The sequence below is a fragment of the Pseudopodoces humilis genome, chromosome 10 (genome assembly GCF_049639895.1).
Source record: "Pseudopodoces humilis isolate 2021_Gansu_Grassland_sample_001 chromosome 10, ASM4963989v1, whole genome shotgun sequence".
NCBI lineage: Eukaryota > Metazoa > Chordata > Aves > Passeriformes > Paridae > Pseudopodoces > Pseudopodoces humilis.
In genome coordinates this window covers 12,234,998-12,259,128 of record NC_142209.1, presented here as the reverse complement: position 1 = coordinate 12,259,128, position 24,131 = coordinate 12,234,998, and the positions used below count along the sequence as shown (strand labels likewise).

Sequence of the window (24,131 nt, the reverse complement as noted above, 5' to 3'; positions counted from 1 at the left end):
AGTTTTGTGCTAGCCTTTTGCACAAGCCACTGCTCTGGCAGTAAGTCTGTAACAAGATCCTATTCAGAACCCTCCTCCAGGTGTGGCCATTCCTGCTGCATTCCAGGAACACTGAATGAGTCATTTTTCTCCTGAATGAAAAATCCCTCTGAAATCTTACTTGAAAACTCTGCTCCCACTGCCCTCAGCACATTTGCAGCATTATTTATAAAATCCTTGAAGCTTTATCGGTTTTGCACATGAAAAGCTAAGCTTTTCGTAATTTCCATTTATTAAACATTTGCTGCACATTACATCGTATTTCTTGAGTTCTTTTACACTTACTTGTGGGCCTGGAATTCCTTGCTGACCAGGAGGTCCTGGTTCTCCTTGAGGACCCTACCATGTAAAAAAATAGTAGGACATTAGGTTTGCATTTCTGCAGTACAGATCTTCATTGTCAGGACTAAAAGGAGTACAAACTCATCTTTGTTTCTCTCTCTTTAAAGTCTACCAGCAACTTTCTCTCCAGTATGAATTTTTTTCATGCTAATAAATACCATGACCTTTTCTTTAATAGAGAATAACAGCCCACACATAGGACCTAAGCACTGGAGTCCATGGTGCTAAGGGAGTCTGAAAGAAAGCATGGTCAGGCCTTTTGGCTGAAAACTAAGAAACAGAAGCCTTGTCTTTTCCATATAAAATCATAATGAATCCAAATAGTTGACATAAAAGTTCAATTAAATGGAAGGGGTGGCATAGTTGCAGGGATGAGAGAATGTAGAAAGCATTCTTAGAATCTTTCTTATTCCCAGTTTATTTACTCACCATGTTTCCCTTTGGGCCTGAAGGTCCATCAATACCTGCAATGCCCTACAACAAACAATATAACAAGAGCCATTTTCAGTGAACTTCCTTTTTTCCTTCTGGAAACTGCAGATACTCGACAGCTCATACGTACAGGTTGTCCAGGGGGCCCAGGTGTTCCTCTGGGGCCCAGCAATCCCCGGGGACCCTGCAAGAGAAGAAACCCTTATTGACACATGCATGGTTATTTCTGAACAGAGATTCCTGTGAGCAGGACTGGCCAAAGAATGGAATGAGGAATAGGAAGTATGAAGGGAAGGCAGCATGGGTGTTTAGGAAGTAAGAAAGGAAGGAAGAAAGGGAAAAATTCACTGCTAACAGATTTTCCTCCGGGGCACTATATTTCTGAATCGGATGGATGTCAGTGGAAGGGCAAGCTGTGATTTAGGCTCTGTATGGTCACTTCAGAGAAAGGTGGGAGATTGATATTTATATTTCCTGGTGCAGAACACTGGCACAGCATCTTCCACTAAAACTCCAGCTGTGTCTTGGCCTGAAGGTCTGACCTGAACAGTAACATACATATTTGTATTCCTTTCTTTTGAAAACACGGTTTCTTTATACTACTATTCTAAGTACAAGGGAGTGTTTTTATCTCTAGCAAGGATCCAGTAAGTAATTAAAAATTGCTATTAATTTTATTACAATAAATACAATACACTCTGGAAACAAAAATTAGATTATTTGCACTTATCTCTAAAAACTCACACAAAAGACCAATGGCTATTCTCATAAATAAGGTGAAAAGTATTTTGGTCTATAACATAATCTTTTGGTACTAGTTTTCATTATTTTGTCATCATTCATGCTCTGCTGCTAAAGTAGGCAAAGCTGGGACTCAAGCCTCCTCATGTATGATCCAGTCACAAATCACTGACTGTAGCAGCTTCTTTGTGCTTTGTGAGTGGGCAGCAGTAGATCAGAAATTTAGAGTAAAATTCCCCTTTGTGAGGCTTGATTTCTTGTCTGCAATGCAGAACTCTGTTCTGCAGTGACAGCACCTGCAGAATTCCAACTGACAGGGGTGGAAATTCTGTATGTGAAACAAGTGTAAAATACACAATGAAGCATGCATGAGAAAAGAGGAGAACCCAGGCTCTACTTTCTAATAAGTAGATATTTAGGTAACACTTTAAAAGCAACAGGGGCTTGGCTGTATTCTGATGTATCAAGGATGGCAGTGACTGATTTTACACAATTGGATAAGAAATAGCATTTGTGATTCTGGAAGTTGTATATACTTAGCTGGATATACCCTTGACTTAATTCTAATCCTGTAAGTGGTGTTTCAACCCTAACAAAACTGTCCATTTGATTGCTTTTCAGCCAGAAACAGTATTCTCTATATACAAACACATGAAATAGTTTTTATACCTGTAATTCAGAACAGTTCAATAGAATGGAAAAAAATCTGAATGTGACTTTATTTTTGTAACAGAAACAGAAGAATAAGAAAGAATTGCTTACAGCTTCACCTGGGAGACCTCTTGGTCCAACTTCCCCATCTTCTCCCTGTTTTTGTGCAAAAGGAAAACAAGTCTTAGAAAAAAACCCCACATTTATTGTGACCTTATTCTCATTATATGAGGATTCACTCTAGATTTTTCCTGTGTGAACAGCAACTTACTCTTGATCCATCTTCACCAGGTAGGCCAGGAGGTCCCTGTGGGCCACGGTCTCCCTGTAGGATAAGGAAAGTAATTAAAATAACAGCTGGAAACTTTCTGCTGCTGGAAACAATAATGGATGGGAAGGGAAAAGAAAACAGATATGTCAGCTGAAGTTTGATTTGTCAAAACATGTCTTGACACAGTGATACAAATCTGCAAGTTATAGTACTCAGTAAAATCTTTCATTACCTTAGTATAAGAACAGATGAGCATTTTTGAAACAATGAATAATTTTTGTTTGTACAATTTCATTCTGTAACAAGAGTTGGACTTGGTGATGCTTGTGGGTCTCTTCCAATTTAGAATATTCTGTGATTCTGTGACTGTGTTTTTTGGCCCCAGAACATACACAAGCTATGTCTGCAAAAGGTAGTGTTACCCACATTTTCCTTTGTCTCATCACCACCTTCCCTCTCCCCTACACAATGCATTACTGCAGTAAAATAAGATGTGTACATGGGGCAGAAGTTAAGAAACCAGTTGCAGGGCCCAGGAATATACAGAGACTTACTAAACACCTTTTAGAACCACACACCCTGGCACCAGCTACTGAGAGCCTTGGGACTGGTTTGTCTGAGGCTTTGGAAGGCAGCCAGACTTACACACTTCCCCTCAGAGGCTGGGGCTTTTCAGGTCTATATATGCAGAACCTCAGTAGATTCTGGACCATACTCTTAGGATTTATTTTTCTTTCCCAGTTCCTAAAGAGAACTTGTGTGCCACAGAGCTGAAACACCACTGACGAACCTCCTTCTGGGCAGCGGGCTTTGAGACTGTGACTTCCTTCTGGCATTGGACAACACCCAACTATTCATGCTGTTTGCCTTAATTTTATCAGTGTCTCCAAGGAGCCTGACCACTGCTGGGATTCTGGTGGAGATATATGGAGTCACTGTTCAGTGGCTCTGTTCTTTACACTTCCAAACTTTCCTAGAGAATTTTAAGTAACCCTCATATACCCAGAGCACATCCCCCATTGCTAGGGATGCTAGGATTTTATTCTACTGCCTTTCTGTCCTCCCCCAGCATGGAAGAGAAAGTGAAATTTTATGAAATGCTCTCTAATACCTTCAAGGTTAATTCATACAGCAATTCTTGTATTTTGCTAGGTTCTGCAACTACTCTATGTTAACTGCGGGTAGAGAATGTGTTTTTCAACATGCTAGATCACACTTGTGAAAGAGGACACATGAGAGGCATGGTCTTTCCTCTGGCTTCTCATTAATATCCAGGTGAAGACTGACTTAAGCTTTCAAATACTGAAATAGTTCATACCCTTAAGGGCTACCTTTCTTTTCTTGCATTCACATGGTAGTTAGATATAGATTGCATTCAGTGTCCTGGTATTGTCATTAGTAAGAACAGAACTTCCTACCATTATCAGCATTCTCAGTTTTTCAGCTCTATTTCTTCCCTTCAAATGTTCTCTTAAAGCCTGAATTTCTTTTTCCTTGGACCTATTTTAAAAGTATAATGTGTCTTTCTTTTATACTGTAGAAGAGTTGTGCATCTGGTAAATCTAAATAAGAAAAGGTCAAAGTCACAGATAATGGTGTTAAAAGAAATATGACTTTGTGTGATGTGATCTGCTCTACACTGGAAGTCCAAGAATCTCATTCACTAACTCCTGTCTGAAAACTTGTTTTTGACAGAGACATAACCTAGGAGAGACATTCAGTTTGCTACTCATATGTCAATATGGCTAATTCTAAAGTCAGTACTGAAACTTCTACTCTAAAGTTATGGGTTTTCAATATACTCCAACAGAAGCATTTCACTTGTCTTGCTGTGTTTATTATTGCAAGCTAAAGAGAACATATAATTTGCATTATATGTTGTCACTTTATAAAACTCTGAGAGCTATAACCATCTTATATCTTATGGCTTTGAACTGAGCTGCTTTCACCAGGACAATAGTGCACACTTTCACAGAAGACTTCCACAGAAACACAAGAGTGTAGTAATTTCACTACACTCTTGAAAAAATATGAAGTCATTATTTTCATTACTATTTTGAAAATTTAAACCCAAGCTTTTTTTTTTTCTAATTTTTTTGGGTAGGGAGGGAAGGTGTGTGTTAATTTTTTTATTTGGGGATGGAAATATGGAAAAAAAATTAATATTTGAAAAAAAAAACCCCAAACTTTATTACTTGGAAGGTACCACAGACAGGTCTAATATTCCAGGCTGAAAAGCAGACACACACTGCCTGACCCAGGGCAAATTTCTGCTCAGCCCTCTGAGTGCAGGTGGCAAGTGCTTAATGCCGAGCCCCCTCTGCTGTTGGCCTGCTGAGCACGCTGGGCTTCCCTTATGGGATGGCACTGACTGCTTTACACTCTTTACCTAAGCAGGGATGATGAAAGAGGAGTAAAAAAATTCTTGATGACAGTAGAAGTTCTTTACCCATTGTAAAAGGAACTCAAAAGAATATCCTCAGATGCTATTAAGAAGAACATTAGGGTCTGGTAGCTAACACAGCTGAGTTTTTTAGGAAGTTCAACTGTGCTTAGCCACTGAAGGGTGAGGGTGAGGTAATAATTCCTTGGTCACTGAGCTTTAGCACATTTGGAAATGGTTTTGCTGACATTCCCATTCACTGTTTCTTTCATGGTGCACTGCACTTACCAGGACAACAGAAAAGGAGGGACACTCAGCAGGATGCTAGCACCTACATTAGTGCTATAAACTGAAGCAGAAATCCCTGGCTGTGATTATTTCTTCACCATGTAGGGAAAGATGAAGTCTCATTCCATGGATTTGTATGACAAAAGGAACAAGTACTTTAGTTGTTTCAAATATCTCTAAAAATTTTCCTAATTTATCTGACTTGACTGTGACCTTTCTTTAAGCTGCAGTTGTTGGAATCAGCCTCACTAAATAATTCATTTTGTAATTGACATATTCATATCCATTTTTTTGAGCAGGCTTCTATGCAAGTTAAAATTTGGCATGCTCCTGATACAGAATCTTCATGCTGATTTCCTTTCCCTATTACTCTTTCCTTTAGAGCAATGACTTAAAGTCCAACAGGCAAATTCCTGAACTAAGAAAAATTAGAGCAAAACCTAGCTGAAGATGTGTTCTAAATTCTGCAAATATATTTAAACTATAAATTGATATATTTTTTGTCAATTGATATTACTCAAAAGTTTCACAAGGAACACATTGCCTGATAGTACAGCTATTATTTGTAGAGTGAAAAGGTGACATACTATTTTCACCTTCTCCTCAGTTTTAGTGCTGTTCTTAAAGAAAAGTGAATTATTTCTGGGACTCTATCAGTTTGGTGTGGTATAAATGTACATATTTTTCTTCTTACCCGGTTACCTTTGTCACCAGGGAGGCCAGGAAGACCATCAAATCCTCTGTCACCCTAGGAAAGAAATCACAGTTTTAGTAAATGACTGTTAAATTGTCTGAATAAATAGTGCCTACCCCCTAAAAATTAATTTCTACCCTTGGATTGTATGTACGCTTTTTTTACTGAATGAAACACATGGGAATGATAATAGAATATAGATCAAATATAGAATTTGGTTCTACAAATTGTAGCAAGAGAAGATGCTACAGCTTTTGCACTGTGCTGTAGTTATGCTATTTATAAAAATAATTTTCTCATTGAAATGAAAAGTTTGATTCTAGCTGCACTTTGCAGTTGCAAAACTGACTTTACTATTACTGATACTCTGTACCTAGAAACTAACTCAGAAAGAGAGAGAGGAATCATGCCCCAAGATTCAAGTTTCTTCAAAGTCTGACTGCTAGGAATTACCATTAATTACCATATTTTAAATGGATGATTCATTCTCAGCCCTTGCATCTGACCCAGCTATCTGAAACCTCAGTATTTTCACTTGAGAGAAAAATTTTGGGTTGGCCTGGATGGAACAGTGGAACCTACATAAATTCTCTCTAGCCCATTCCAAGGCTGAACTAAAGCCTCAGGTCTCATTATTATTTACCTTTGCACCAGGTTCTCCTGGCATTCCTCTGGCACCATCAGCTCCAGGACGTCCCTACAAAAACCCAAAGGGGTAAACATTTGAAAATGCAACGGATTCAATTAATATTTAAATATATTTAAATAAAAAACTATTTATCCAGAGCAGAACTGATCTATATGCTACCTACCCTTTTGCCAGCTTTTCCACTTGGACCGGGGGCACCTTGGACACCACGAGGACCCTGAATTTAAAGAGGGTAATACTTAGAATTCTATTAATGTCAGCAAAAAGCCAGAAAAATCCTCACCTCAAGAACAAGGTAAGATTTTTTTTCTACACAAAGCTGCATTTTCCCTAGGAGATGGATTCTGGTTCCCAGATTCCCATTAGTTTTGAAAGTACATGAGCATCCAAACTGGCCTTAGCACTACGAATCTTAACACCAGTTTTCATGAGATGGCACAATACATGACATAGGTCATCCTTTTAACATGTAAGTTTCTTACATTCTTTTCACACCTTTAAAGATCACAGTCCTGTAGCTTGAAAAACCTTCTTCCTCTCATGCCAAAATTATTTTATTCCCATTATAAATATTACTGAAAACATGGGTTTAACTAGAGAGATACTAAACTACCCCAGACTGAAAAAACATTACACTTTCCAAACACATGTAACTTTCACTGACAACTGTGTGGGTGTAACTGTGAAAGTTTTTTCAGCCCCCATCCAAATGCATTTTCAGGTGAAAAAAGCAGTGATAAGGACAAGCCATCCAAAAATATTGTACAGGAAAAGAAAAAACAATTAAAAATGTTAGTAAACAAATTGAAAGAATTTACAACTGTTCAGAATGCTTTTTTATCTTCTTTTTTATTGTTTTATTTTTCTACTTCAAGTATCCATGTGCAGTTTTAAGACAGGCACTTAGTAATGTATCAAATCCATGATACTACTTGAGATCTGGCAAAATCATTGTTCTGGATACTTCCATCATATTTCATGACTTCTTTCACAATCTCCTTATTGTTTTTAGGTTTAAACTGAAAAATTTCCATGTGTTTCAGTGCTCTTCAACATCACTGTGGAGAATTTTATAGAATAGTAGGCTGAGAAGCTAAACATGCACTGCTTCCTAAAGATTTATAATGAATTCATGGACCATTTTCTATGTCACATCTTGAAAACAGACTGACTGTTTAATTATCAACCAAATTCAACCTCCCTCATCTTATGAGGTCTGGTAAGTTCAGAACCCAAGGTCATCCAGTTGCAGACTAGCATATCATTACTGAACAGAGAAAAGAGACTGAAGTGACAATATTAAAACAGGTTTTCAACTGATGGCACTCTACATGTGATAATTGCTCTTTTTTATACAAAGATTGTTACTTTCATATCTCAGAATGAACTATCAAGCTATTGATTTTACCTACAATTTTAATATTGATCAAGCTACTGAAGTTATATGATAGTATAATGAATGATATTGTTCTTAAATTGCATGCAGGAAGCATATAATTAATTTATTTCTTCTAATTGATATGAATACATTTTCTTAAAGATAAAACATGCTTAAGCATAATAGGGAATAATACTGTACCTGGGGACCTGGTTCACCACTTTCACCTTTAGCACCTGCTGCTCCAGGTCCACCCTTGATGAAAAAAAAACCAACATATATAATTTAAGTATACAAAAGCCTCTTTAAATTAATAAGTTACTTTCTATACATAAGTATATTTCCATACATGAATTACAGGGAGAAATAACAAATAATCCTCTATTCACCTGGAGATGTGAATTCACCATTTGTGTCTACATATTCATCTACCTTGATTTATCATTGTCTAAACATAGGGCAGAAATATTTCTCTTACCAAAGAAAACTCCCACGGATTTGAATGTAAAATGTAACTCCTTTTTCTATATTAGTATTTGAGAGCTAAGTGTGACCACAGTAAGAACATAAGTAGTGCAATCAGAAGTGCATCCACTGTAGGGAATAAGACAGAGCTGAAAGTCACCTCTTTTTACCTTCATTTCTGTGTTGTACAGAAAATAACAGTCTCAGTTCAATCCAAAGATCACTGTAGTCAATGAAAAATACCCTGTCTAATCTTGTAATGAACTTCAGTGATGTTTTAATCAAGTCCTTTGTGCACCTGGCCCTGAAGAAGTGGAGAATCTACATAACTATATCTCTTTATTATTATGAGATGAAGATATAAAAATTAAGAGTAAATTTTAATCATAAACAGACCAAAAAAAGATATTCATTCATACTGTATATGAAATCAGAGGCAGAACTAGTGAAAGTAAGTTAGAGGTCCCACAAAAACAGACAAAATAAACCAAAAATATCTTGGCATGCACACATAGAATCCAGTCTCAGAGAAAGAGGAGTTTATTACTCTATGAAAAAGAATAGTTGCATTTTTGACCTTTGAAACAAGTTGTGTGTGACCCAAAGTATGTATTTAATATGAAAAAAAATGTTGCAGACCTTGGAAAATTGATAATCTTCTACTTTAACGCTGGAAGAAAGAAGTAATCTAATGGCTTGGCTTAATGCTGAGTCTCACATCCTGGAGTAGAAAGAACCCCACCAACCTTGCAGATATTAATTCAAGTCTTTAGCAAACTAAAAATCAGATCCCAAACTGGTACTGGCAGTGGTGAGAAGATTGGTTTTGATAGGTGGTGACTCTATCTTGGGATTTCTCTGATGTAACCTCTGCTTTTAATTAGTAAAATTGATAACATTTACTGTCTGTAGGCAGAAATGTATTTTCTGTGCTATGTTAAGCTGTTCTAAGCATGTGAACACCAGACACAACTAATGCGAGACTGCTAGACTGCGGCCTAAGATTTTTAGTAACTAATATGTTACAAATGTATCTTATTGGCAACTAATTAATTCAACAAAATAAATTTCATATAAAGAGTAAAAGTTTTCTTTTTTCATTCTTAAAAGAAGCTGTGTAGAAAAACAATTTACAGACCAAGAAACTTGCTTTTGAAACTGTAGGCAGAAAATGTTTCTAGATCAAAGAGTTGGATTTCTAGAGCCTCCTGGTGGTTTAGAAGCAAAACAACAATTAATATTATTAATTTGTTGAACTTTGCATACAGGCATGAAGGTTTATAAAACACAGAAACACGAGTATGAAGGCAGGTTATACTTCTGCTAAAGTGTAAATTGTCAGTCTCATATCAGCCTTGGCAAAGTCCTCCTTGCTTACAGCAGTTCCAGAGTTTTGTCTGTATCGACTGAATGTTATCCTGCAGCTCTCGAATTAAATCAATTGCTGGAAATAGTGTATGAGCTTGTTATCAATTGCTGGAAATAGTGTATGAGTTTGTTATATAGACCAAATATATTTGACTGTTTTTAACTATTGCATGTCTAATTGTGATGAATCAGGAGGCTGTGAGCCAGATTCTCTGCTTGGTATCTGGTATTTACTTCGGAAGAATTACTCTAGAAAAGAATTGCTCTTTTACAGATCTGCTTAAAAATACAAATGTACACACTCCATAAAAATACTAAGATATTTTAACATCCACAGGGCCATTTCCAGATCATTTGGTGTTAGCAGTTGAGTCAAATTCAGGATTGGAATAAAAAAGGGTAATTCTTTTTGAAATCTGTGGCTCTTAATTGCTTATAGGAATGCCTCTTATAATCTTTTCTGATTTAGCTTAAATACTGAGCAAATGTGACTCTGCAAACTCTTCCTTTACTATTTCTTTCTGTAGAGTTTCATATTTACTACAACTTGTATTAATAGTATTATGGAGATGATTGACTGTAGAGGTATATTTATGTAAAACTATTCACTAGTTTTGTAAGTCCAGTAGTGTGCTCTGTCTGAATACCACAACACCTACAATAAAAACTCATTTAGTATTTATGTTGCATTGCAGACCTTGAATAAGCATACACACTATAGCGATAATTATGTAATATTAATTTCAAAGAAGTACAAAATAGGTACAAATACAGAGGGGTAGGCAGGGCCAGAATGAGATCCATGGGCTCTCAAACCTGTGCCCCTGTTTTATCTACTTACCACAGGACCTGGTCTTCCAGTGAGTCCCATAGGACCAGGTGGACCTCTCATAGCAATCTGAGACGACAAACAAACAGACCACCAGGTGTCAAGAAAAAGCTGCCAGCCAGCATACATATTCTATACTAACAGAGTTTTAGAATGTGCTAGCAAATAGCCCCCATCTTTGACTTCACATCCTGCGGGATATAAAACAAATTAGCTTTTGGCTCCTTGTGCTCACCCTAGCTTGCTGAAGAATTGCTTGTGCTTGAGCTTCCTGAGCTGAGATTGTTGGGCCCTTCTCACCATCTCCACCGAAGCGGAACTGCAAGTACCCAAACAAGAAAAGGATTTAGAATTTGTCAAATCTAAATCATACCTGTTACTTGCTGAAATGGTGCAAATCATTTCAAAGGTCACAGTCTCCAGTCCACTCTACTAACTGCAGAAAATGGCTGCATGGAGGCCACTGCATCCAACGTGAGTATGAAGTCATTGGTGATTGTAACTGAAGTCTAAATGTAATCCCTAATGAGCAAATATTTTCCTGATTTCATAGGATTTTGGTTTTTGTTTGTTCACTTGTTTATTTAAAAAGACGCCAAAATAGATTTTACTTGCCTGTAAAATTTCAATAAAAATATGTACCAAAATTAACTCATTGGTAGCTACTCACATTAAAAATGTAATTTAATTAAAGGCGGACGCAAGTTTGAAAAATGTTTGGTATCTAAAATAAAACAGTTTTGTGTAATTTCTGATAATTTCAAAATAAATTACAGAATAAAAATTTAGGCACTTGTTCCTGTGCTCCTGCACTGTTATTGCTAATAAAACTGCTGGTAGAAGCTTTGCAATGTTGCAGAAATGCTAGGCTGCAATAAGAAGCACAGCTTTCCAAAGGTGTGACATAGGCACACTGGGTATCAGGGCCATGAATCTTGCACTGCCCACAACAGTTTGTCCAGTTTGCTTCTGCACAGAATTGACACAGATCTTTTTCATCCATACACACACTTAGGAATAATTAATTCCAAGCACACAGTGCTTTTCGTACCCCAGCTCTGCAAGATACTTCAACAGCTTTGGGCTTGTTCCTCCACCTGCTAAAACAGATGGTGTTTTGCTTTGACTCCAGTGGGAGCAAAGCTGGCTATGTGCATATATTTCTATTCAAAGGATGCACTGACTCTTCAAAGATCTGACTGAAGTCCGATTTGAATCATGGAATACTTAAAAATCTCCATGTCAATGAGACTTGAAAGCACACACGCCTGCTGGGAGTACAGGCCCTCTGTACAACAGCAAACTCGTTGTTTCTGACATATAGTAGAAAAAATATAGTCACTGTTAAAAATATAAGGTGGTTTTCAGTGTCTGTAATTCACTTGTGTAGGTTCCAACCTGTCAGCCATGCAGGAGCTAAAGCATTTAAAGGCATTTTTGAGGAAAAAAAAATATGCACCATATATATGAATTTCAAATGCTTACAACATAAAAGAACTTCTGTATCATTCTCTCATTCCACAGATCAAATCAGATGAGGAAAGAAAATACCTATACATTTTCTGAAAGACACTTCCAGTATTTGCAGGCTGCTTACCCTGTAACCACAACTTACCGGCAACATTAACATGGTACCTGGGGGACCTGCTAAACCATCAGCACCAGGAAGACCAGGGCGACCAGGTGGACCCTAAGAGAACAAGGACATGAGAGAAAAAAGGTGACAACAAAAAGACAGTAATGTAAGAGAAACCTTTTGAGTCACTTACATAAATTTACACTCATACAAATGGCTTGGAAAAGACCTTAGAGATTTAGTTTCAACTTCTCTGCCATGGGCAGGAACATGTTTCACTAGACCAGGTAGCTCAAAGCCCCAACCAACACTGCCTTGAACACTTCCAGGGATGGTGCAGCCATCTGGGCAACCTATTACAGGACCTCACCACTCTCAGCGTAAGGAATTTCTCCCCAGTATCCAACCTAAACCTGCTCTCTTTCCATTAAAAAAACTTCCCCTTTGTCCTGTCACTATGGGCCCTTGTAAAAAGTCTCTCTCCATCTCTCTTGCAGCCTTCCCCCACAGCTCAGCCTGTTGTCATAGAAGAGGCACACAAGAGTGGCAGAGGGGCAGAACCACCTCACTTGCTGCTCACGCTTCTTTCATGCAGCCAGGATACGGTTGGCTGCAAGTGCATGTTACTGGGTCATGTCAAGCTTCTTGTCCACCAACACCCCCAAGTCCTTCTCTGCAGGGCTGCTCTCAATCCATTCTCCTCCCAGCCTAATTGCTGCAATTATATATTTGTGTCGTGTCTGGTCCGTGACAGGCACATGACGTGCTTAGTCAAGAATTTCCTTATGATGAATTAAGTAAGCAGCCAGTTACAAAACTAAGTACTGTCAGTAGTTATTCCATTAACTAGGTGTTAAAATTCCCATTTTACTAGTTCAAATTATAGAATATTTAATTAATCTACAGGACAGAAATATGAAAGTGTGGATGCTGACTTATATTAGCAACGTAAAGTATTGTTGGGATATTAATATTATCTCATTATATAGAGATAGAATCTTTTCAACATCTTGTATATATAAATACAACATGAGCATGCTGAATTAATGAGTAAACTAGCACTCATAAAACACAGGAAAGTTCTTTAGTAACTTATTTCATCAAATATTTAGGCTGTTTTAAAATTGTGTTTGTGGTGGCAGTAAGAAAAGGCTTATGAAAACATGAAGTCTAAAATAATAGATTGTAACTAGTTTCATGACTGGATAGGTTTCTTAGGTCATAAATTATTTAATATGGCAAATAAATTCTTCCAGGATCATCTAAATATTACCCATCACTTTCAATATTCCCATGTGGTTTGATTCTGAAAGCTTGTTTTTCTCTATATTTGTACATATTGTAGCTGAGGCCATACTGATTTTTAAAAAATTAATTCAAATCCATGTGAAATGTTTGCATCTGTTACTTTAGTATATTTCAAACCACACCAAAACAGAAAAAATACAAACAAATCAGAGATTAAGCCTCTTCCTGTATTTACAGCACATATTTCTACTGCTAAGAAAATGTTTGTCCATATTCTCAGCTGATTTGTTTAGCTGGATGAATCAGCCTCAATTCCACTGAAGTTTCTAACCTCTGGGTCTATTTCAGATCAGGATCTAACTCACCCTTGAAACAATTATTGTAAGCTATCCCATGAATGCATGGGATAATCTGTTTGTTGACTTACCCTTTCACCAGGGTCACCTGGAGGACCAACAGGACCTTGTAGACCTGGGGGACCTGTAAGACCCTATAGAAAATGAATGACATAATTATGCTGAATGCTTACAGACTTTTGAACTATTTTTTCTCTGGAAAGTTATGAAGAACACATATTTGGATAAAATAATATATAAAGCAGCATATTGTTTTTTCTTGCAAAGATTTATAGTCAACAATCAAAGCTTAGATTTTCATGTGCCCTCAGCTTATAGTCTGCTGTCACTGAAAACACAAGATGACCCTTTTCTATACCCTTCTATAAGTGTTAAGTCTGAAATACATTTGGGAAATATAATAAGACCAATATTGTATTAACTCATGAATAGAAAAGGACAGTGGATGAATCAAATGCAATAAAGGAAATTGTGATTTATCTACTTACAGCAGGTCCTCTTGGTCCCGGTGGTCCTTCAATGAGCATACCCTAGGGGCAGATGAAACACAACATTACATTTATTGTAGAAAAACAATCTTTCCATCTGAACTACTAAAGTTAAAATTTCTTAGAGTTTTGATAAACTTTTCCAGGAATCTTCTCTATACAGTTACTATAATGAGCATCTGAATTGTTGCATGGCATTAAAAGTGAGGCAGACTTCCTTGCACTTGCTGAAACCTGTAGTGATGGTGTTACCTGCGCCTAAGCTGAAAGTTATCTGGGTGGATCTGTCTAAGATGTAGTTAATAGATGGCCTGCAGATCAGATCAATAGTCTGTTTTCCTCTGCACAAGATTCTCTTTTTTTTTTGAAGGAACATGTGGTTAGTCCTTCATGTAACCAAAGGGGTAGCAGGAACAGGCCACTGTCGCAATCAGTTTACATCATCCACATTACAGGGACTGTCTCAGAGATCATGGATAATGTGGATGCTGTCATCCTGTCATGAACAACAATGTTTGATCGAGATTAAATTCAATGAACAGTGAATATATGTTATCCAGTGCTACAGAAAAACTCCCTGACATCTGTACTTACAGGTTCAATCACAGCTGGTTCTCCCTTTTGGCCTTTTTCTCCATAAGCCCCATGTCCTGTCACCTGGCCAGTAAAAACAACCCCAAAAACAAAAATAAGTAGAAGGTCTAAGGACCTGGTACAATAAAGAATTGCAGCAATCTGTAACTGAAAGCTAAAGCTGGAATTGGTCTGTACTGTTAAAAATACATCACAGTTAGAGGCCATATAAATCAAAAATACTTAATACATGAGAAATGGAAAGAGCAAAAACTGTATGCCTGCTTTCTCCATTATTGGATATTGTCAATTCATACTTTTGAATGAGATGTGCATCCCATGAGTATTTATCCCATGCTTTACATTTGAACTTTGAAATTAGAATCTAAAATTTCTGTGTGCAAGTCACTACATTGGGGTTTTTTTTTCTTATTTGATTGGAAATATTCTTGGCAATTGACAATGATTCTTCATGGCTTTATGAATTAACCAGCCTAAATTAAGATGGAAAGAAAGATCCCTTGGTCCAATGTGGACAGTACCTTTCAAGTTCCTAATTTCATTCATTAGACATCCACAGGATGTAAAGTAACCTGAGAAGGGTCTGTGATTTTATGGCATAAATAAGAAAGGAGATAAGTGGCACTGTGGACACTAAAGAATAGCTCATGGACAACCAGTGATGCCTCGTCACTACCTGAATTAGCATCAACTGCCAAATTCTTTGAGGACCAGCTCTGTGGGAAGTTTTGGGTTCAGGATTAAGGTAAAAGAAGTACCTAAAATAGTATGTCAATAGCACAAACTAATGGAAGACATGGATTCAAGTTTCAAACAAGGAAAAAGGAACTGGTTTTTTTTAAAACATGAGATAATGTGTTTTTCTTCAGAAGTACCTCTCTTGATTGCTAACATATCCCCTAGAAATTAACTTCTGACCAGTTTAAAATTTAAAATGCTTTTTTTTTTTTTTTATTTCAGTAGAGTGATTCAACATTTACTCTAAAATAGCTGGGGATTAGTAATAGTAAGGATATTTCTATATGAAATATTTTGGAATGGAAGAACAGAGATTCACAGACTGTGAATTGATTGCACTGATTTATAAATGCGCAGATCTCACTAGTAATGATGTTCATAAACCCATTGGTAATTTATAAAAATCAAGTAGAAAGTGGAATAGACAATCATGTTTTATTAGATTAACATAAATTACTTGTAAAAAAATGACATCAGGGTCTCCATCTTTGAAAATATTTCCCCTTTTTGAAAGTTCCCAAATACTGAGTACTTTCCATCTTGCTTTTTCTACCATAGGTAGAACCTGAGTTATTCTAAATACATCCACGTGTCAAAGGAAAATGACATATTTCTGGTTCAGCAGATGAGAACTCTAATAAAGCTTGCACAGACCAGAGCCTGTGTTCTAATTCAAGATTCCTGACTCCTTCAGCTTTGTATCAAGGCATTTGAAGTTGGAATTTACACCAGGGGATAGAGTCTACACAGTCATTTGCTTAATGCAGGCACAAATGGTGCCTTATGGGCTCTGTGCTTCACAGATAATCTGACCTCTTCTGTGTCATTCTGCAACAGGGTCCCCATCTGGCTAGAAGGAAAAGGGTACACTTGTATCACATTGCACAGATAAGGATCATTAAAAAGTACAATGACTCCAAAAGGGTTTAGAAAAGAGCAGTAAATGAAATACAGAAGGATGGGTTTCAAGGTTGGCAGAGAAAAGCAACCTCACAGCATTTGCTGTTATTTCTTGGATCCTTTGTAAACTGAAGTTTTGTCTTTGTGAGGAGAAAATAAAGATAAGACTGAGCAAATAGTGCAAACAAAATTCTCCTTTTCTACTATATTGAGGGTCTTCCTAATTAAAAAATCCAAATGGAATTTGTTGGTCCTTCCAGTCTTAGCCATACATAGTTTTCTTTGCAGCTTCCACAGTTGGTCAACTGGTAAACAAGGATCTTGGCACAACTCAAGGAAAGTTAAAGCCTTGCTGTTTAGCCCATGATTAAGTCAGAGGGAAAGAAAGCTGTAAAACTCAGAATGAAGAGCATGATTCAGAGGATCCACCATGTCATCCTATCCTTCTTTATATATACTGAGCTGTTAAATCACTTCTGCAAGACCATAAACCTGTCACCATTGACTAAGCTTATTTTCATGAAAGGGTTCAGGCCTTAACCTTCCCACTCATGAATTTTCTTCTTGGAAAGCAGCAAAAGCCACAGGTTTCTAGACACCTATATGCATTTCAATTTCTTAAGGTAATAATAAAAATATATGAATTACAGCACTTGTACCTGTATTAGAACTCATGTTCTTTCCAGCTTTAGCTCTAGTTTAGAAAGATTTTTAAACTGTTCATTTATAATTTATTTTTTTAATTCCACCTCCTCTTTCCTTTCCCTCCCATCTTCCACCCTCCCTTACTCCCTTCAGCAAACAAGACAAAAAATCTTACATGATAAAAATAAAAAGTTCAAGATTACTAAAACAAGAGAACAGCCTTGATCCAAATGTTATCAGAAATCAGAATGTATCTCAAATGTACAAGGAGCTCTGGATCAGGGTCTGTTGCAGTTCTGAGACTGTGTAATTATAAAAGAATTGCTAAATTAGATTAATCTGCATTATGCCTCCAGTCAACTTACGCTTGTTTCTGTGATATCGGTCTCTGCAGGAACACCTGGACCAAACTCCTCATTAGTGGAATCAGTTGGTTTCTCTTCATATTCTTTATATTCATAAAAATCATATTCTCCTAAATCTCCATCTACCAGCAGATCAGATTCACTGAGGTCTACTCCTCTGCTTCCATATTCAGTTGCCTCATTTTTTTTATCATAATCCTCTCCAGTTATGTATTCTTCAGCAAATACTTCTTCAACAGGATTTTGCTATTCGTATCAGTAGCAAAGATTTGGGAATAGGAGGAATATGTGGGTTATTGTTAGTAAAGCAATGTAAGCATACGCTCATCCACCATGATGACTTGTCAAAAGAAGAAAGAACAGTAGAACTACAGCATATTGTCTTTTAATTAGAGTCTGAAGGAATGGAAGCTCAGCCTTTCAGAGTAATTAAAAGATCTTTGTATAAAGAAGTACAAAGAAGTAATGTTTTCATATGCTTTGGTTTTTTTATCCAAAACCACTGAATTCAATATATCCAGTATTATGTGTACTGCTTGTGTAATGTTACTTTAGTGCCAAATACAGCTGAATTTCGCTGCTTGGTTTCACTCTTACAAATATTCATGAATGAACATATGCAATGAGTAGTGAATAGGTTCAGATCTTTTTACAATAGCAATGTGGAGGAGGTGCAAGCATCACTTCAGTTAAGGCCATCATTTTTCATTATTTTCTGTCTATAAATACCAATGTTGAGCTAAACTTCTCTTGTTACTGATTTTGAAGTTTACTTATCAGTAAAAGTCATGACTCACATGTGTCATGTTAATTTACATATTTTTTTTGTCTGAGTCAAAGTTCCACCAGTACAATTCAGATTAATTTTAAGATTTCTGAAATCTAAGCTTTCATCTTAAAGTATGTAAGCTGTCAAACCAAGCAAACCACTTAAAAGCACTAAAGCAGTTTAAAAGAATGCTATATTTTAGATGTACAAAACTATTTGTGAAATAAAGGAGGATTGCTTTATTCTATTACAGAGGTATTTTGATAATTTTGCATACAGGATAATTTTGAAAGAAATTGAAGTTCAGATATTGCTAATATAAAATGATCAGAAAATATGAAGTAGTATGATCTTGAAAATCTTCAGAAGCTAATCAACATCCAGTGTAATTTAAAAATCTTGACCTAATAATGACATTGAAACATTGCAATTAAAATAGAAGGCCAGATTCTGATTTAACACTTGCCTAATTCCATTAGTTACAGGAGTATGACTTCTACGTTACAGCTGGAATAAACACACAACAGAACCAATTCTAAGCCAAATTTTACCTTTATGAAGAAATGCTCTCACCAAGGAGAGCATTTAGCACTTTGATTCTACTTCATTACAGCTCTACTATTGTACAATCAGCTTAAAATTGCCCAGGAAACTGAATTATTTAGATATATCTGTTGATCAACTTGTGACTAGCAAACATGAGACTGAACACAAGAATGCTTTACAGCAAAATGAGTAAAACATACCTTAATTCACCTTCACATTACAAGATATATAGGAAGAAAACCATAGAAAAAATGGGGACTCTTTTTCTCTTTTCAAATGGTCAGGGGACAGGGGGAGTTTTGTACATCTTTTAAGCAACAATCTTTATTTTGAAAGGAAAAGGCAAAAGAAAAATGAGAACAATATTTCTTAAAATCTGCCATCATTTTTCTATACACTAGTGTTAATTAATATGCAAACATATTAATCAACACTGGCTTAGGTGCAGCAATTTTAACAAAATAATGTTTAGACCTGTTATTGTGGCTTTATAGAAACGCATTTTCCAACTGAAGTCAAAATAATAATTTTATCTTTTCTGACAGCTCAAATTACAATGTTTCTTTTGAGTAGAACAAGTGAAAGTCAAATAATTTGGTTTTGTTAGCTGAAGAACTGTGAAAATGCAACAATGGCTTCTGACTCAACTTCCATATGCTGCTATGGTGGCAGCCATTCTTTGTCTTGTGTTAGGCTCTTTTTTGTGCTGCACCTTAAAAATTACAGGAAAAATTAGAGACTCCTCTTTTTAGATCAGGAGGACTATGTCTAATATCTAACCTAGTTTATGCTAGACATAGCTCCATTCACATCCACACTGAAAGCAGCAACACTACATTCCCATACCATATATCACTGAATTATTTCCAGAATCACGGACTCCGCAGGCTGAAGATTGGGCAGATCTGTACAGAATTAATGGGAGTTCTGCCCAAGACAATAGTTTCTGATATTGGTTGAGAAAGCACAAAATCACATTAAGAGCTGATAGAGTTTGTATCTTTTACATAGAAATCGATCTTTTTAAAATGCATTTGTACTTTTTTAATGAATGACACCTGGTGGGACAAGGATTTTCTTTAGAGTTCTTATTACCTCATTTGCTTCAGTAGTTCTTGAGGGAGCTTCTGTCTGGGGCCCATAGTCATTTTCAGCTATACTATAATCTTGAAATCCATCAATAACGTTGGCCTAGTATAAAAATAAAACACATTATTAAAAAAAAAATCCTGTATGAAAAATTCAACAGGTATTGCTGTTATTCAGGTTATGGTATTAGCCAGATGTATTCATCTAGTGGGGTTAGGTAAATTTTTTTCTTATTATCAAAGATCTTCCAGTCTTGGTCTGGGAAAGATCTTGATTAATTCTTGGCTACCTTTACCCCTAGTTTGCCTTTTGCTGCTGCTTGATAACTTTTCTTCTTCTTGGATGCATATTTTTCAGATTTTTTTGTTGTGGCCTTTTGAGGTTTGTCCTTTGAGCTAGCGGCCACTGTCCTCTTCTTCTTTTTGACCATGGCTTTCTTTTTCTGCAAACGTTATGAAAGATGGAATGGGAAAACATAAATAAAATGAAGAGAAAATTGAGAAAGGGTGAATGAAAGAAGGGTAACCAAATGGAAGATGAATGCTGTCAGCCGTGAGACCTTCCATCTCTAACTGAAAGCAAAGGTTACAGCTACAAAGTAAAGAAATGAGTGAGAGGATAGCATTAAGCTCATATAAAAGACACAAACTGACAAACCATGTGGTAGGGGACAGCTGGACACCACACAACAAACAGATCAGATTCTGTTACCTCTGTTTGTGCTACTGTCTCTTCGAACAGTGGGAGTCCCTCTGTTACAGAATCAGTTTCTTTATAATCTGCATCCCCATACTCATAGTCATATTCGATAAAATCTTCTGGTGTGTACTACATTGCAAATGGAAAAATATCAGGCATTCCCATGTTAGTGGTAGCAAACTAGATTAGCAATACTGGAAAGTATCTTCACCTTTACTTAGGAATAAAGTTTAACAAAATTAATGCAGTATGAACAATTCAATGTAATTATTCATTTGGGGAAAAAACCTGACAACTTATTTCTTTCAAAGCACAGTACAAAAGTAGTAAAAAAGTAAGTAGTAATGCCAGGAAAAAAACCCTCTCTTTTATTGGACTACAAAGAAGAATCAAGTATAATTTGGACTACTGTGAGCACCAACAGATCTTTGTGAAACTATGTATTTATTTAATCTTTAAATTTCAAATAATATCTTTTACCTGTATTTTTTTCAGGTGACCAGAAGAGCAGAGATGCCAATATCTGACATCAATAATTTCAGATACAGGAAAGAGGCCACAGCTCACAAGTAAACATGGCTATCATCCTCTTGTTTGATGTTGTGTTTGAAAGCCAGGGCAGCTCCATAGTATAAATTTCCTGAGCAAATGCCTCAACGCTGTAATTTCATTTCAGATTCAGCTTCTGTAAATTGCTCCATAGCTCTGTTTCTATAATTTTTATCAAATGAAGATTTGGCACACAAATTTTACAAGAGAAAGTAGCTTTAGAATTGGCTTGTGTAGTGCTGTGAGCACAATCTAGGGAGCCAGGAACTCCTGAGCTGTACTCTTCACTGTGCCAAGAAGATCCCGGTCTCCATATTATCTGCAGCAAGTACAGCTCATCAAAACTGAGAAGAAAGGGCACCTTCAAAATACCTTTCCACTCCTACAATGCTTGAAGCTACAAGAACTGGTTGGTCTGGTAAATTAAAGCAGTCTCCTGGCAGCTACCAGTTCTTTTTATGTACCCAGGGAGGTAAAAGAAGGCAGATTTGTGGCCAGAGTCTGGACAAGTGTTTGCTTTCCCTTTAGGAAGAAATATTCAAATGTGCCTCATGTGAACTTGTCCCTTCTGAAATCTCTCTCCTATTACAAATCAGCATCATTGTTTGTAAAATGAAGACAACATCTGTTTGTTTCATTATGTTGATGAGAGAGAGAATTGGTACACTTCACTTCCAATCCAGTCTGAGGATTCATAGAAGTCATCATTATCAGAAAGAGATGGACATTTAGAAGAAATTACAGATTAAAATAGATCTCCATATTCCAAACTATATTCTACCATGTGACCAAAACACTGGTTTAACTGTTCCCTCTGGCAGTGTTTTTTGATACAAATTTTTACTTGTGATTTTAATGCACAGAAGTTGATTTCCTCAGCAAATATAAGACTAATGATGAAAGACACTTAATCACTTAAAAAAATCCTTTTACATGAGTTTCTATTACTCCACTCCTGTGACTCCTCAGAGTCTTACTATGATCAACAGCTTTTCTTAAAAAGAAGACAGATTTTTTTCAGAAGGCAGATGCTTTTTGCTCAATTATCCTCTGTTTATTTCTACCCTTGCACATATAAGCTGATTAGTCATGAGATTTGATAAACCTTTAAAAAGGATGTAACACACTTTTGGTACTCATTCAAAACTATATTGCACATTAATAAGTAACTTCAAACTACGTTTAAATAACAAAATATCATTTTATCTTTGTGAAGTATATGGGCATTTTACACCTGCCTCATGTAACATAAACAATGCTTTGATTTCATCAGTGGTATCTTTTCTATTACCAATGAAAGCTGACACTACTTATACTTTTCCAAACCAGCAGCATTTTAGACTTAACCATGTGAGTCTAAAGTAAGTCACGTGGCTATTCTTTCTGTGTTCAGCAAATTAAGGTTCAGTCCTAACCCCAGTGAAGTCAATGAAACGTGTTTGACCTATAACTGGTATTGCTGAAGAGCATCACATGCAGCAATGATACATTTACAAGTCTGTCAAGGTATAAACTCAAATATATGCAATGTATAATTTTCTGGCTTTTGGTGCAGTTCTGGAAATGCAACTCAGTACAGCTGGTCTCTAAAGAAGTGTACCACTGCCAGCCATAAAAGAAAATGTGATTACAAACTTCGAGGAGACCATAACCAGCCACAGAAAGGAAGTAAAGGAAGAACCACATGGAAATAAATAGATTTTTAAAAATAGTTACAGAATAGCATTGAAATTGCAGTATATATTTGGAAATTATAAAACTGTCTGCAAATGATTTGCTTATCTTCTCTGGAGAAGTCTACACAAACAAGGTTTATCTACAAGGCAAAAAAAAAATTATTCAGTGAAATACACCTCTCTAAATTCAGTTATTCCACCCTAACAGTGGTAACCAGTTCCATCCTTTTAAATGCTTCCTTAGCCAAACAACATGAATCAAACACTCTGCTATGCAATTTTTACTGGAACCCAAGCAAGTGACACTACCTATGTTAAATAATAGTCAATATCTTAAGAGGCAAGTGGAGTAACTTTTTTGAGAGAATTACCATGTCGTTAGCCAGATTTAAGTTTAATATGCTGTTATGAGTTTGTTTTAGTGACTTACAGACACAGATTTCTCTTCAGTAAGCATTGCAAACCTATTCTGAAACTGGAAGCATTCATTCCATAAGTCACTTTGACCAACTGACAGTTAAAATATAACTCTGTGTTGCTCAGTATTATAACTGTTTTGCAAATCTCAGAAAATTTGGCTTTTCTCAAGGTAAGCTGTGCTGAATTTTGCCAACCACATGACTAATAAAATTGCAGCACAGTGAGTTACAAGTAGTTTTTTCAGAGGCCATAAACTAAACAGATATGTAGATTGGGGGAAAAAGAAAAGGAAGGAAAAATATCTATGCCAAGTTAGTATTAAAAAAGAACGTAGTGAATAAGCTGATATTTATGCTGAGGCCTAGTTCAAAAAGTCAGAAATTTATGAATGAGAACTAGAAAACATACAAAAAAGCACAATCATGTGGACAGATTGATTGCATCATGCATAATTACACAGAAAATACTTTTGGGTATAGTGCTTCACTCATTTCTGTTAAAGAAAGAAACTTTCCTTATATGCAAAATGTGTTCACAAGTACAAGAGTATATTTTAGTTGCACCACTATGCAGGCACACAGAAGGAAATAACAGGGATGGATGAGAAGTGGGAAAGCTGGAGTCAGATTACTGCCAAGCAGGTGAAGATCTTGTACTTTAAGAGCACAGTATCAGAGGGGTATCACGAAAATTTTTGTGACTTACAAACTAGGACATGTGGCAACAACGCCAAAACCATCTTCAAGTAGTTTTGAAATCACAGTACTTTGTAGTCCCACCGATACAAGGAGGACAAGTGAAAATACGGAATAGCCTAATTATTCTACAAGGTGAACTTTATTCTTAGCAGTCCTTCCTTTCCCTAGATTTTTTTTGTCTGAAAGACCAGCGACCCTCATCTTTAACAGCAGCCTATAAACAGAGAATATGTTTTATATTGAAC

General features: G+C 36.4%; 1 protein-coding gene across 2 annotated transcripts in view; it reads right to left on the bottom strand.

Annotated features, from left to right (window-relative positions):
• COL11A1 (collagen type XI alpha 1 chain) overlaps positions 1–24,131 on the bottom strand; it is a 133,716-nt gene that overhangs the window by 66,671 nt on the left and 42,914 nt on the right. Inside the window, exons 6-24 of one of the 2 annotated variants that reach the window (XM_088060257.1) lie at positions 20,556–20,672; positions 20,140–20,286; positions 19,851–19,946; positions 17,441–17,686; positions 14,793–14,855; positions 14,199–14,240; positions 13,782–13,844; positions 12,146–12,220; positions 10,766–10,849; positions 10,543–10,599; positions 8,070–8,123; positions 6,654–6,707; positions 6,485–6,538; positions 5,842–5,895; positions 2,477–2,530; positions 2,317–2,361; positions 944–997; positions 811–855; positions 325–378 (exon numbers count right to left, since the gene is read on the bottom strand). In XM_088060257.1, coding sequence (XP_087916383.1) covers positions 325–378; positions 811–855; positions 944–997; positions 2,317–2,361; positions 2,477–2,530; positions 5,842–5,895; positions 6,485–6,538; positions 6,654–6,707; positions 8,070–8,123; positions 10,543–10,599; positions 10,766–10,849; positions 12,146–12,220; positions 13,782–13,844; positions 14,199–14,240; positions 14,793–14,855; positions 17,441–17,686; positions 19,851–19,946; positions 20,140–20,286; positions 20,556–20,672 — 1,458 coding nt within the window. The remainder of the gene's footprint in view (positions 1–324; positions 379–810; positions 856–943; positions 998–2,316; positions 2,362–2,476; positions 2,531–5,841; positions 5,896–6,484; positions 6,539–6,653; positions 6,708–8,069; positions 8,124–10,542; positions 10,600–10,765; positions 10,850–12,145; positions 12,221–13,781; positions 13,845–14,198; positions 14,241–14,792; positions 14,856–17,440; positions 17,687–19,850; positions 19,947–20,139; positions 20,287–20,555; positions 20,673–24,131) is intronic. The other variant, XM_005520930.3, reaches the window with a different exon arrangement.